Source organism: Ammodytes marinus (assembly GCF_949987685.1).
Source record: "Ammodytes marinus genome assembly, chromosome: 5".
In the NCBI taxonomy this organism is placed as follows: domain Eukaryota; kingdom Metazoa; phylum Chordata; class Actinopteri; order Uranoscopiformes; family Ammodytidae; genus Ammodytes; species Ammodytes marinus.
In genome coordinates, this window is record NC_137234.1 from 5,037,651 (window position 1) to 5,054,039 (window position 16,389).

General features: G+C 39.8%; 1 protein-coding gene across 1 annotated transcript; it reads left to right on the plus strand.

Annotated features, from left to right (window-relative positions):
- The first annotated feature begins 223 nt into the window (after positions 1-223).
- snupn (snurportin 1) lies at positions 224-13,950 on the plus strand. Its single transcript, XM_080027902.1, has 9 exons — positions 224-295; positions 1,822-1,989; positions 2,719-2,917; positions 4,505-4,609; positions 8,543-8,639; positions 9,783-9,880; positions 10,061-10,138; positions 11,449-11,529; positions 12,902-13,950. The coding sequence occupies exons 2-9, from the start codon at positions 1,832-1,834 to the stop codon at positions 13,223-13,225; spliced, it is 1,140 nt and encodes a 379-aa protein (XP_079884028.1). The 5' UTR covers positions 224-295; positions 1,822-1,831; the 3' UTR covers positions 13,226-13,950.
- Positions 13,951-16,389: the final 2,439 nt, after the last annotated feature.

Sequence of the window (16,389 nt, forward strand, 5' to 3'; positions counted from 1 at the left end):
AGACGAATACCTACTGCATAATGCTATTGGAGTTAGTGGGGCATCTAGGTTTTTTCAGCGTATTACGTGCATGTATTGGGACATTCTAAATCTTTTTCTGGCATACTAAATAGTAGGAAAGTATGGGGATTGGAACTCAGGGGTTAGTCGGAAGTTTACAGTTTCCTGAGTGAAAACTCCGGTATAGTTTTTCAGTATTTAGTCGGCCCACCACATGTCACCACTGGTGGAATAACATGACGGCGTGACGTTGTAGCAGCAGCAGCAGCATCAGCAGCCTCCTTGAGTCTCCAAGGTATTTTAACTCATGTAAACAGCTATTTTCTGAACACACCGTATGTTCCGTGGTTACTTTTGGTCTGATAGATATATTGAACACGTTATATAAAGCTGTAACGTAACGTGACGCCCTACAATCAGTGGTCGGCTAGCGGGTTTAGCACGATGCTAACTGCTAAGATAACTGACTATCCAGGTGTTGCGAGCTTTTATCATGTCGTGACTCGTTTGAGAGGATTTTTCTTGCCTATGTTTAATAAACCCCATGTGTATAGTTAGTTACTACAGTGTGGATGAAACGACCCTGACCAAAACCATCACATTTGTTCGTAGTTATTAGCCTAAGTGAAGCCCTCTTGTTCTGTGTGCCCAGGCTACTCTACTACTTTATGGAGGGAACAGATGTTGAATATAAGTTGATATTTAATTAAGTGTTTACATGCTGACTATTGCTGGGTTATTATGACACTATCAAGATAAGAATGGTATCATGCAAAAGCGCAAAACATTATCTTGTCCCACCTTCTCATATTTGATGATTGCTATTATTTACACACTCAAAGGGCCCAAACACACAATGTGCTACATAAACATGCATCCATTCTGCTCACTCCTGTTCAACTGTACAGCTGATATTTTTAAAAAGATAATTATATTTTCCCAGGAGGTGAACTGGCACGTCTCCAGTGAGTGACTGGTCTCATGCTGGACTTGTACCATTACTGTCTTGTTCCCAAGCAAAGTCCCCTCCGACTTAGAAAATGCTGCATCAATTTTGACTCGTTTTCTGATTATAATTTTTTCAATAAAATCGGTAAAAACGACAAACAAAATAATACATGGTTAAATTAAATATCCCAATCTATCAGGACATCTATGTAGCCATAAACCTAAAAGGGCAAAACTATATTTGAAAAAAGTAGCAGTTCTTTTGAATTATTATTCTGCATTTTTAAAGACAGCTGAGAAAAATATCTGTCTAGTGTCTACCAAAGCTAACAACCTGCAACGTGTGTCTGTGCCATCGTGCAAATGTTTAACAGATGTCTGTCAACTGGCAGAAGAATGAATACGGAAAATGTCTGTAGTAAATAACGGATACACCTTTGCCCTAGAACCACTAAAGGCAGCATCATGCAGTGCCATACCACTTACATTATATATTAATTTTGCACGGCAAGCAAAACATAAATGGGGAACCACATTTCTCTTTTTTTTTAAAGATTATTTTTTGGCATTTTCAAGCTTTATTAGGTAGGACAGAGTTGAAATGGGGAGACAGAGAGAGAGAGAGAGAGGGAGGGAGAGGGATGACCTGCTGTAAAGGTCCACGGGTCGGACTTGAACCCACGACCACTGCAACAAAGGCCGGAGCCACGCTCTATCCACTACTACACCACCGGAGCAGCCCCAATGGGAACCACATTTCTCAATAGTAAAGGCACCTGTGTATAGGCTCAGTATTCTCAGGAAAGGCCCGGGGATGGTTGAAAAAAAAAAAAATGCAGGCATCCATATAACCACTGTTGTATTGTTTAACAGAGTCCCCATCATGGATGACCTGACCAAATCCCTGTCGACCAGCTTTGCTGTGTCCAAGGAGCCCAACAGTACGGCCGGCCCCCACCCTCGACTGGCCCAGTACAAGAGCAAGTACAGTGTGCTGGAGCAGAGCGAGAGGCGCAGACGCTTCCTGGACCAGCAGAAACTGTAAGGGTCTTCACATTTTTTAATTTTTTTAATGAAACTTTTATTTTCGTTTTTTTTCACAGACGGACAAAAAACTAAATTTTTTTACCCTACCAACTGAGCTAAAGGCGCCCCTCAACTTGACATTATTGATCAAATCGCATATTCACAGTGTCCCTACAGATCCTTTAACAAACTTAAAAGGACAAGTAGTTCATCTAAAAATAAAGCCGTAGTTGGTATTTCAATTTACCAAATCAATCTTTCAAAAGTCTTAGAAGATACAGGGAGAAGGATTCTATCAAGTTTTTTTGGTCTGATCTGATTGGTAGCATCTATTTTTTTTTAATAATTTACAGATGCATTACTAGTACATAAATTAAAACAATAATATCAATATTTGAAGTCAATCTTTCTTTTTCACTGGACCAAAGAAGTCATGTTTAAAGCCTAATTGTCCCTTACGAAATGTGAATGATGTAGTTTTCATCTAACAATTTTGGTTTTTGGTATAATTGGTTTCTAATTTCATTCCAACTGGCATTCAAAGTCTTCAATCTAACTTGTCTTTAGCTGTGGGGAACCCTCGATCACTATTGTCGGACCAGGCTGTATTTATAATGCACGTTTTATTATTTTTTTCAGAGAGTACTACTACTGTCTCGGGCACTCGTAATTTACACAGACATTTTTTTTATCGTCATCTATCTGACTAAACCCTTTTTTTCCGTCCCAATGGCTTCCCCTCAGTAAAAGGTTAAACTACGTGAACCATGCGCGGCGTCTGGCTGACGGGGACTGGACCGGGGCGGACAGCGAGGGAGAGGACGACATGGAGAAACAGGAAGAGGGGGAACGGGAGAAGGTCGCCACCACAGAAGAAGAGGAAGAAGAAGAAGAGGGGATGGAGATTGAGAGGAGGAAGCTGCCGAAACATTACGCTAACCAAGTCAGTTTGTGATGTGTTATTATTATAATTGATTGATTGATTTATTCAATTTATTTCAGACATATCAAAATTACAAAACAAAATGAAAAGCATAAAAATACAAATAATTATGTTCAAATGATTTCACAAAAAAAAAAAAAAATAAGCAAATAACATATTGACTTGATATGCCTGAAAAGGAGTAGGAAGAAGTATAAACTTATTTAATCCTAACCCCCTTTTCCACAGCTCAATCATTCATATTTGTTATATTAGCTTCCTGTGTTCTTTATAATCCTTCTTACAAATCTATACAATTTGTTATACTATATTTGATATTTACAATCCATACAAATATACAACTTGATACTATAATTGTTTTATATTTATACAATCCATATATCTATTATATACATACATTTATACAAACATACATCTATGTCTATTATATATATATATATATATATATATATATATATATATATATATATATATATATATATATATATATATATATATATATATATATATATATATATATATATATATATATATATATATATATATATATAAAAAGCAAGAAAATACAAAAAAAATCACTTTATTGAAAAATATATACAATACTTCTGTCATTCTAAGAATTAGTGTGCAAGCTGTCTTGCGGCGCCCTTAGCTCAGTTGGTAGGGCGTCCCCCGTCCGGGCCAGGCCCAGCAGCAGACCCGGGTTTGATTCCCGCCCGCGGTCGTACTCTGCATGTCACTCCCCGCTCTGCCCCATTTCACCTCTATCTCTGCACTATCAATACAAGCATAAAAATGCCCCAAAAAAAAAAAAAAAAAAAGGTAGTAGTGTAGTAGTGTCATAATAGTGCATGACGTGTAGGAACACCAGATTACACAAACAAGTATAACCCTTAGATATTAGTCTTATTCATGTGTGAAATATTATCATAATCGTTATTAGTACCCCATGCTCTTTCCTGCTGCATTCCTCATCTATGCCATCAGAGGGCGCTTTTGTTTTTAGAATGGCAGTCCAACAAGCCTGTGGACTGCAAACAGATATGACAGTAATACTTTTTTAATGGAGAAAATCAACTGCTGAGATGGTTAAAGGTTCAGTAAGCGGAATGGTCAGTTTAGCTAACTTCCTGTCAGTTACTGCAGTTAGCAGTCCCCTCGCTCGTCCCTACGTCACCACATTAATGCACTGCGGTCTTCAAGCAGCGAGTTATCTAGCATCATCTCAGATCCATAAGTGTGATAAAACATGATAAAAACCATCAAAACAGACATTGGGAAGGATTTTTACCTGCTCCGCCATTGTAGGCGCATACACATTCACCCATCTGTCGCTCTGCGCGTGCACCGGCACTGAGGCGGGTGCCGGTTTGTAGCGTTCTCTCTTCTGATTGGATACCAGTTTCGGGATCCCTGAAAAGTTTATTTGCCGATTACATGCAGAGCAGCTGACTGAGAGATTGGCTTTATGAAACGTGCACATTATGCAAGTGATCACTGTACGAATAAAGAGCGATTTAACGCTTATATTAACATAAATAAATCGCTTACTTCACCTTTAACTAACTAACCCCTCTTCTTCCTCAGCTCATGCTGTCAGAGTGGCTGGTGGATGTACCGTCAGAGCTGGACACTGAGTGGCTGATGGTGGTCTGTCCGGTGGGGAAAAGATCTCTCATCGTTGCCTCCAAGGTAAAAATAAAATAAAAAATACATATATACGTATATATATATTGTGCCATACAAATCTGCCAGTGCAGTTTGTGAAACAGGAAAACGATAATCAAATAACAACATGGATCATTCACACACATAAACAGTAGATACAGTCGAGACTCTGTGCTCATTCTAAATGGCTTTTTGAAGTAGTTTCCATCTCTGCCCTCTCCGATGTGTCTGTCTTCTCCCAGCCCTGATCGAAAGTCTAACCGTTTTCAAAATTGTATTAACATTAAATCGTGCGAGTCGTGATCTTTTCTCATTTGAATGCACGGCCACGGCTGTAACTGAATCAATATTTCTAGAGGATTATTAGCGCTCTAATTGGTACAGACTTGTAAATTCAACACAGCATTCCTGGTATTGAGTTGAGTCGTGCCTGTGAGTAAGATGAGCTGCCTTGGCTGAGCAACCCTACTCAAAATTAATAACGGGCGGACGAATAGTTAAGAAGAATTCTCCATAACCATGAAAGAGAAACCTGTAAGGCCTGAAGCACTGTAGTTTATTTTTACTAAAGATGTGGATGTTTGTATTGAAGGAACTAAATATAAACCATATCAATACAAACATTTGCATAATTCTGAATCTGACCTGCATACTATTTTAACCAAAATACAATATTCAGCTACATGTACAGCAGAAAAACAGTATGCCACATGACTACAAGAATAAAAAAATAAATAAAAAGCAAAGAGGAAACAAGCATTGGCCTCAACAGCGAGCGATGCAAAGATTTCAGAACGAGACATAACAAAAGCAAGTAGTGCCCGGACACGCAGGCAACGCTGATGTTGTAATGACAGTCGTATTGAGTCACATTGGGTCTCGTCATTCCTTTGGAAATACGAGAAGTGTCATCGAGAAGAGTAAACTTGAATCATGTCATTGGAAGGAAAAAAAAATAACCAAAAGTAAGATCATCAGGAAAGAGATTGCCTACGTCTAATGCTGCAAAGGCTCCTCAAGAATAGGATCAAATCAAGGGTGTAATTTGGGTAATATTTTACCAATTTTCTCTGAATCTGGGGTGCATCAAGCCAAACGACCTAAGGTTTCTTTTGTGTATTTTCCATTTATATCTTTAGTAGCGGATGCCAATCTCACGGCCTCCACACTCATCCTGCGTCTACCTCTGGAGCGCGTTGCCTTACCTTACTGCTGCGTCTCTCACGCTTTTTTCGGACACACATACAGCATCTCAACTGCTGCTGCTGCAGCGCTGCTTCTAAAAGCCCTATCTTTCTACATAGAGATTTCATAGATAATTCCAATTTAAAAATGAAGTTCTTTCATGTCATTATTGATGCATATGATTTATATTGAGTCTGGACAGTAATCCGTGCGCCCCATTGCCTTATTTCGCTTGTTGGCCGTTTTATTTTGAAAGGGACACACCAGGAAATGGTGAAACTACTGAACCGGTATGAAGTCAATATGACTCTCAGCAGAGTATTTCTCTATCAGTTAAAGCAGCCAGACCCGAGAGAGACGCGCGGCTCTCAGAAAAAAATAGGCGAGCCTCCTGAGGTAAAGGGGAGCGTCGCTGCAGACGTGCCTCCGACGGGCATCAGCAGTGCGTCTGAGGTTGGATGTGTGCCCGCTCCAGGTTGATTACACGGCCGGTGAAAAAAAGGCAGACGCGAGGTAGACGCGCAGTAGAGGTAGGATGTGTGTGGAGGCCGTTAGGGTCGTGGTCCACTACTAGGCCTCAAGGAAACGATTCAATTTGGTAAAAAAAAAGAAAAAGCTTAACAGTATAACTTTCCCCGTCCCTCCCTGTCAAGGCCACAACATTAGGACTACAGCTCAAATAAAGGATTATTTTAATTAGCCATTATTCTGCCAATTATTTTCTCTCTTAATTGTTTAGTCTATGAAATGTTTTTAAATTGCCATTTGCTATTTCTCAGAGGCCACGATAATGTCTTCAAAACGTTGTCACCATCTTGTGAGTAGAAGCAGGTGAGGCAACAACCCCTTCTGTTGCCTATTCCCTTAATGTAACGTGAAATTAGCTCACTGTAAAACAAATTAACTCAGTTCTCCAGCCTTTCCAGTTAACTTACAATATCACGTATTTTTCTGTGGTAGTGTTACATAAAACCACTTGGTCATTTAGGCCTACCTCGTATTCGCTTTGTGGTTTGTGAGTAATGAAATGCCGTGTACAGCGAGCAGATGCAGTTTCCTGGTAACTGTGGTAAAACTCGGCCGTCCTGTCATACTGGCCCCTAGATTACAGTTTTCATCTCTCAGCGCGCACACACACACACACACAAACCTTTGTTTAATTTAGTGATGACACTTCACAGCTCTGTGACGCAATCCTCTATCGCATCATAACTGCAATCATCTGGTTCCTCATTCATAATTTGGAGACCTTGACCGCATTGACGACACATGTGTGACCCCCACCGCGGCGCAGCAGCACCCGTTACTAAACCAGAACCCAAGGCTCTTTGAAACACACATACAAACAGATGGTTTTCTGTCACTTGAGCAAAACAGAACAAGACACGTTTTATCTATTCGCAGGATTAAAATGTATTCAGAAGAGTTAGTTACCTTCCGTGACACTTTTAGCTTTTTATCTCTTTACTTCTGTACAGCTCTGCGGGAAGACTTCACACTGTAGAGGGGGGGAAGTGCCTCAGACTTGGGAGACTTTTGAGTCAAAGTGGGGAGCTACTAAAGAAATATGCTCATAGCTATGATATATTTCAGACAGGGCAGGGAAGTATTGTCCTCGTATTTTCAGAGAAGTCTGCGTAAGTGGTGAAAGGAAACCGCTGTATTTACATAATGCACTAGAGACCTTTTTTCCATTCACTTCTTCTTTCAGTGCAAGTTCTCAGCAACTTGCCAAGACGCAACGATTTCCAATTCTAGAAAGCCCTTAAAGATGGCATCCTCCCAGCTTGGCATTATTGATCAACTTGCATATATTTTCTTTCAGAGAAATCATCAAAAAAACATTAGCATTGCAAATATGATCGTGTTGCTAAATTCTGTTGTTTAAACTGATGATTACATGCTAATTAAAATATATGTTAATTTCATAACTGTGTTGTAACACAGTTCACAGCATTGAACATTAGCTGGGATTTTTGCATGTGGCATTATAGCAGCCCTAATATATATATCTTTTTATGATTTATCCAAATCTGCAATAAATACTAGTACTAAGTACTTCTGGCTTAAAGGTGCTGTAAGCAGAATGGTTCTTTTGGCTAACCTCCTGTCAGTTACTGCAGTTAGCAGTCCCCTCGCTCGTCCCTACGTCACCACATTAATGCACTGCGGTCTTCAAGCAGCAAGTTATCTAGCATCATCTCAGATCCATAAGTGTGATAAAACATGATTTAAAAACCATCAAAACAGACATTGGGAAGGATTTTTACCTGCTCCGCCATTGTAGGCGCATACACATTCACCCATCTGTTGCTCTGGCGTGCACCGGCAGTGAGACCATGGAGTGTATATACTATATATGAGTGAGACGAGTGTCGGTTTGTAGCGTTCTCTCTTCTGATTGGATAAAAATGTTGGGATATACAATAAGTTTATTTGCCGATTTCATGCAAAGCAGCTGACTGAGAGATCGGCTTTATGAAACGCGCACATTATGTAAGTGATCACTGTATGAATAAATAGAGATTAACACTTATATTAACATAAATAAACCGCTTACTTCACCTTTAAGCTAAATTACTGCTTCAGGCAGCTTTGAAAGAAAAGTGTTATCTTATGTTCTTCTTTTTGATTGCCAACCAGATAAAAACAATGCACATGTCATTTTAAACTCAGTTTACTGTTAAAAATGACTCTGGGGAGTAGCTGACGTTATGGTAACGCTTGTTTCTTCCCTCATTTCTGGTCTGTGTTTGTGACTTGTCTCTGAAGGGTTCCACTGCAGCCTACACTAAAAGCGGCTACTGTGTGAACCGCTTCCCCTCCCTGCTGCCCGGTGGGAATCGACACAACTCCGCCATGGGAAAAGGTAGGTGGGCCTTTCTTTATATGTCCATGGTGGGCCCGCCTGCTGTTGGATGTGGAGCGGGGTAGTTATGACCTAGGCAGGATGTGCAAATCAACAACATCGAAATAACTTTTAACTTAGTATTTTTTTAATACAATAATCACAGAAAAAAACGACCTGCTGATGGTGGGACAGTCGGTGCAAACTCACAAAATTGTATATTTGTCATATTCTAGGAGATCCCATATTTTCCAAAGCTACCAACATGACTGATTTATGATGGGAAGTGTAGAAAATTATGATAAAAAGGGGGGGGGGGGGTTCTTCTGTGGCGAAGGGGGTACATTTTGGGGCGACTGTGGCTCAGTTGGTAGAGCGGGTCGGCCGATGATCAAAGGGTTGGAGATTCGATCCCCGCCCTGCCACCTGTGTCATAGTTGTTGTGTCCTTGGGCAAGACACTTAACCCACCTTGCCTCGCGTGAATGTCGATAGTTAGCCTGCTATCGGTGTATGAATGTGTGTGTGAATGGTAACGTGGGAAAGGAAAACAGGTCTCCCTTGCAAAAGAGTCTTCGGTCTCAATGGGATTTACCTGTAGAAATAAAGGTTAAAAAAAAATAATAATTAGAGCAGATATCCAACTAAAGCACCCAGTGAAGAGTTGATATTGTAACTGTACTGCTGTTGGCTATTTTGCTGAATTTTGACTTGTTAACAGGCTTTTGTCTCTAAAAATATCTTGCAGCAGCACTGTTTGTGGTTCTGGGTGGTGGCTAATTCTAGTTCCAAAACACCATAAAAGACCTGGAAGTGATTTCCAATACAAGACATACAGTATAAGAACTTGTAGCTTTTGTGCCGTTTGGTAATGATCAACACCGTCAAACCCCCTTCAGATACAATGTGCTGAGTTAATTTAATACTATGAAGCTGTGAAGGTTCTTATTGCTTTTTATATAGCAATGTATAGTTGGGATTTCAAGTAATAATGAATGAATGATTGTATTTTTCTCTATATCTGTTAATGGTAAATGGACTTGACTTATATAGCGCCTTCTAGCCGATTTTCTCAGCCCCAAAGCGCTTTACATATCTTACCACATTCACCCATTCATACACACACTCATACACCGTTAATGGCCCTCTTCTGTGCCCCATGCAGACTACACGATCCTGGACTGCATATACAGCGAGGTGGACAGAACGTACTACATCCTGGATGTCATGTGCTGGAGAGGCCACCCGGTGTACGACTGCCCGGTAAGAAACTGCCTTCTAATCCTGCAGAAATCCAGGAATGCTCGTCTAATTGCTTAAGTAGCAAAGTCTGCTCAACAGATGTGTTCTCTTTTTTTTTTGCCACGTTGCCCATCTCACTTGGCTCTGGATTTGCAGGGGGAAAAAAAATTTGTTTACAGTTGCTTGTTTTCTCATCAACAGACCGAGTTCCGTTTCTACTGGCTGCAGTCCAAAGTCCAAGAGGCTGACGGCCTATCAGAGATCGCCAAACGAAACCCTGTGAGTAGCAGCTCCAGGAATAGGGCCTCTTCACTTCAGGCTACATTTTTTTCCTCCCTAGTTTTTTTTTTTTTTAGAACGTCTTACTTGAGATGCTGCAACATAGAATTGGAGAATATCCTTTATTTTCATTTTACTAGTACAACAAGATTCAGTGTGCAACGTTTCTTCATCAGTGCTATTAAAAAAACACAAGATAAAAGATTAGACGATAAAAAAGGCAGTAAAAGCAATAAAAAAAAACAATATATTAAACTGTACATGTAGTGCAAATGGTTAATTTTTGCAATTGTATTGGCTCAGAATGATGCAGCAATAGATACTCTATGTAGTGCAGGTTTCTGTATATGAGGTAGTTCGCATGGTAATTGTCATTGCACACAGTTTATCGAAGACACTTAGCAGACTGATTTAGTGCATTTATGGCCCTTGGAATGAAACAGTTCCTGAGTGTGGAGGTGCGTGCATGGAAGGCTCCGTAGCATCTGCCAGGTGGGAGGAGTTGAAATTGGGCTGTTTATTCAATCCAAAGTTTTCTGTATTTTCTTCTGGTACTCAATGCTTTGCTGCACCTTATTTCCACACATGGGATGAATAAAAGCCCTGAACTTGAACCTCTTCGGGGGGGGCGGGGGGGATTAGTGAAAGGAAAGGCAAACTCCCATTACCGTCTTCGGTACTAATCACGCTATGAAGAGATTATTACACACAATTCTGGAAGCTAATGATGCTTTTAGGAAGCCTGGGTGAACTGTGGGTTCCACCTCTTAATCCTCTGTGTTGGCACTAGGAGCTAAAACTGGCTTCTTCTTCTTCTTCTTTTTTTAAATTCAAGTTTTTATTTGGTTTTGCAGATTACAGAGCGCTATACAACACCGGAGAAGGCTGCCTTCATCAACTCCAAAATACAGCCATGGACAAAAATGAACAAATAATAAGAGAGAAAGTTTACAATCATTTATGAGAGAGAGACAGACAGACGATTCAGTTCAACATGGAACCACAATACCTCCCAAGTCTGAGGCACTTCCCCCCTCTATTAATCTTTCCAAACATGTGTTGATATGAAGACAATGTTATCATTTCATCCATCCATTCCTTCCCAGTGGGACATCTGGGGTTCTAGTACAAGTCTTGCAGCTGTGACCAAATTCTTTTAATACTAAGTTTGTTTCGAAGTTATATTGGGTATACGCCCGAGTCTTTGAAGAGTAAACTGACCGTTTGAACACAACTACTCGCATTTGACAAGAAGACAAATTGTGTTTGGAATTAACAACGTTGTTCTCTGGTTTTGTTTGGTCCAACAGTTCCGGTTTGTGAGCCTCCAAAACACAGAGTGCAAAGCGGAGCCGATTCAGAAAGCCTTGGCCGCTGAGTACAGCTACAACGTAAGAAACTTTCTCTTGTTCTTTGGTAAATGGACTCCACTTATATAGTGCTTTTCCCTGGTTTTTCACAGACTCAAAGCGCTTTACATTGTTTTGTACACATTCACCCAATCACACACACATTCATACACCGATAGCAGCAGTTACCACGCAGGGTGCAGGCTAACTATTGGGAGCAATTTGGGGTTCAATGTCTTGCCCAGGGACACTTCGACATGTGGCAGGTAGGCGGGGGGATCAAACCTCGGACCCTGCACACCAGAGGCGAACTCCCTACCCACTTTGCCACTGCCGCCCTTTGACTGTTTTTCTGCTAACACCTTATTGTTGCACATTGGAAGTAGTGTTGAGTCAAAGCTTAAGGTGTAATGATTTATTTGGAGTAGGGCTGTCAATCGATTAAAATATTTTATTGTTAATAATCGCATGATTGTCTATAGTTAGCTCGCTATTGATTGCAAATGAATCACACATTACTTTTATCTGTCCTAAATGTACCTTAAACCTGCAGTGTGTAGAATTTTGGGTTTTATTTCCTAGCAGATTTTGTAGAAAGTAATTATAATATCCATAAGTACATTTAATTTAGTGCATAATAGCTGAATTTCTTTTTTTATTATTATTATTTTTTCCCTTAGAAAGGGTCTCATACAATGTCCATATTTCTGCATATTTTGGACCAAGGCCTAGTGCCGCCATCTTGAAAGTGTCATAGTTGGAATGTCATCAGGTGCATTGTTTAAAATTTAGAATTGTTCTTGTCCTTGAAGGCCACTGTAGCTTCTGTTATTATTCTAAAGGGTTGGGGTTACCCAGGGAGCGTTGCATTCTAGAACTTTGTAGAACTTTCTTGATGATGTCATATTACACACTGCACCTTTAAGGTTATATTTTTCAAGTTTTAAAATAATCTTATCAAGATGTGTGAGTGGACAAATATGCTTGCTTAATATAAATTTATATATTATTTATATATATATTTATTATTATTGCAAGAAATAAGAATACCAAAAAAAAGTTAAAGTTAACACGTTCAACTTTTGACAGCCCTAGTTGGGAAATAATATCTAAACTTTTTTTTTATGAAACAAAAATACTGAAATCCATTTTATTTTGTAGGATTTAATTATTATTATTTTTTTTTAAGATTATTTTTTGGCATTTTCAAGCTTTATTAGATAGTACAGAGTTGAAATGGGGAGACAGAGAGAGAGGGAGGGGGGATGACCTGCAGTAAAGGTCCACGGGTCGGATATGAACCCGCGACCACTGCAACGAAGGCCGGAGCCAATATGGTACGCGCTCTATCCACTACGCCACCGGAGCGCCCCCCCAGGATTTAATTCGTTTAACTCTAAATTTGTGTCTACAGGTGGATGGTCTCCTGTTCTACCACCGGCAGACCCACTACACCCCGGGCAGCACCCCTCTGGTGGGCTGGCTGCGCCCGTACATGGTCACTGACATCCTGGGCATAGAGGTTCCCGAAGGCCCCCTCACCACCAAGCCTGAGTACGCCAGCCACCAGCTGCAGCAGATCCGGGAACACAAGATAACCTCCAACGAAGTGCGCCCGGCGAACAACAGCGGCGGCTACGAGTTAGAATATCTGTCCACCCCGAGCTCGGACAGCACCGCGGACTCTCTGAACTTCCTGAATCAAAACCCAATAAGGGAAGCCACCATGGAGCCCTGAGTGAGTGGGGAGGATTAACGACATGCAAATGGCCTAACACTAAGTGTTTTTCTGAGTGATGGTGGTGGCCCACATATGGCTCTTTAGAATGTCCGCTGAATGGGTTTTTGCACGTCCGACCAATTGCAAAGCATGGCTAATTCTAATCCGGCATTGCTCTGGACGGGACGCCCTCAGAGTGTAGATTAGTAGAGCTATGTTATGTGTTTTGTAAGGCTTAAAACTCAACTCTGCCATTTACATCTTACCTGCTGCAGATTTTTCAAAAACAGATTAGTTCCCTTAAGAATAATGGCTCGGTATTTAGCCAGTGTCACAGTTTGTTATGTAGATCGCTCTCATAACACCGTCTGTGGTCACATATGATCAAAATAGAGGACAAGAGGTTTCCTATGTGGGATGTGTTGCAAAGTGCAGCTCGGAAAATGTGGTCAGGTGTTATTTTGCTGCTGTGCACATTTTAAAAACACATCTTGCATAAGAAACATATTTACCGTCAGTTTGCATGTTTCCTATTACTGTATTGACCCACCGAAACATTCTTGAGTTTATCAATAGTTTGAGCAACAGCAAAGGGAGAGTTTATATGATGCACTGAGAGATTTATTTCAAATTTGAGGTGTTTGACCGCAGCAGTGATGTGGACTTTTACAATTGAATGTTGAATTTAAAATTGCTGTGATGTTTTACAGTGTATGTTTCTTAATAAATGTTTTTTTTATTGGTCTACTCTACAATGTGTGCACAGGTTCAATCCATCAAAATGTATTGATAGCACCCTCAAACAGATCAGATGTAAGTGCTTTATATTGATTACAACAAAGGAAGTAAGCAAAAATGGATTGCGGAGACTACTGCACGCTAAGCAATAAAATATGATAAAAGAGTAAGAAACAGTCAATAGAAATAAAATACCAAACTTACTTAAAGGTGCAGTGTGTAATATGACATCATCAAGAAAGTTCTAGAAAGTTCTAGAATGCAACGCTCCCTGGGTAACCCCACCCCTTTCGAATAATAACAGAAGCTACAGTGGCCTTCAAGGACAAGAACAATTCTAAATTTTAAACAATGCACCTGATGACATTCCAACTATGACACTTTCAAGATGGCGGCACTAGGCCTTGGTCCAAAATATGCAGAAATATGGACATATATGAAAAATAATAATTCAAAACATTTTTTTCAGCTATTATGCACTAAATTAAATGTACTTATGGATATTATAATTACTTTCTACAAAATCTGCTAGGAAATAAAACCCACAATTCTACACACTGCAGGTTTAAAACAATCTTAAAATAATAAAATCAAAAAAAAAGTATAAAGATATTATATTGAAAACAAACAATAAAATATAGATAAAACTGAGCTAAATAAACAAAATATAAACCATCATTTGTAATAATATGAAACTACATAAAAGCCTCAAAGACTCAAAAGATGGGTTTTAGTTTGTTCAAAAATAAGTATCAATCCTTTCAGGTTGATGGATCAATGTCATTTTATTAGAAAGGTCTGGTTCAGTGTCACTGGTTTAAATACAGGATTATTTTATCCGATTTCCATATTTCTTTATTTTAAATTTGTGAAATGCTCATTGAATTAAAATGGTTGCTTTTTCGATGTGAATCCAAGCAATACACCAAAGTCTAATTCAAATCCTTGAATTGAATTTCAAAAAAACCTTTGCACAGCCCTTCTGACTTTGCTGTACCTGCACTGTCAAATATTAATTTTCCTTTATTTATTCTCGAAAGATCAATTGAGGGTTACCCTCTTTTACAATGACGTCGAGACAGATACACAATATACAATGAGAATACACAACAAGCTTACAAAGAGACAACAACAATTAAAACATTCAGATCAATTGAATAAAACAGAACAATAGCCTAATTAAAACAGTTACAAGTGGAGTGGGGCTGATTCAAAATAATAACTTTAAATTGGTTAACAGTTATAAGTGTATTCATTCCAATTTGATGTTGTAGGCTGTTCCAGGAGTCAGGGGCACTGTGGCTAAAAGCAGTTTTACCAAGGTCAGACCGGGCATATGGAACATATAACATGAGCATTTCAGTTATAGTGTATAGATATAGTGTCTGGTGGCGTATCTGATGTTCCAGTATATGGTAAAATACGTGACTCACACTGCTGATAACAGCGCTCGCTCATCAGATCAGCAGAAATCTTTGAGCATCTGTTCCCCTGTGCATTGACTTGAGTCTACTGAGCCATTCACGTGACTGAAGAGGAAACTGGGCGGAAACTGTCGGCGTGAAAAGTGTCTGGCAGCGCTGTGGACCTAGTCTCGGTGACCTGTGCCAACACGTCCTCTGAGAAAAGAACACCACAAGAAGTTCATTGCCTCGGGTCACAAGATCTGGGCTGTTTGAAGTAGTTTACAATATCTCAGGGAAGGGAGGCATCCTGCTTTTGTTTACCTGTTTTCAGTGCGTAGGCAAGTTTTGTTTGAGGTTGACTCTTAGTCTTTGTTTAAACTTAAGAGCATTTTGGGGCTTAGTTTGTCATTTGGAGATATATTTTGTCTCCCAATTCCAGATTCCCTCTGCAGGATACACTGCTATCAATGGAGTAAACAGTACAGTATTTTTTATTTGATACTACATGTAAAAATCAAAGAGCACTTCTTTCTAGAAATATAAACACAGGTGTCTAAAAATCACACAAAATAAGCAAAATAAATAACTGAGTAAACTTTACTCCTTACATCCTCAACAGACTGGCATGCACTGCAGCTGAAAAGACATGTTGCAGCTTGTGTTTGTGCCACCACTCACTTTTTCTACACTGGAAAGAAAGAAAAGGAAAAAAAAAATCTTGTTTTCTTCTTTTTGCTTGTGGGTCTACGATAGTATCGCTATTACTCAGGCGGCCACCTACACGGAACATCATCAGGTGAAAATAAGCCGCTCACATCACCTTCTGTGGGGATTGTTACGAGTCATTCTGGGAAACACTAGATCACTGACTGAAGTGGAAGAAGGTGCACAATGCAGCCAAAGGAAACTGAGTATACCGCAATCACAATATCTCATCACGCGATAAATAACTCCTGGAAAGCATCAGACATCGCAGACTGACAATCTATTACAGCAATAGCAGATAACAGTATTTAGTAGTAGCATGGCTGACAATTT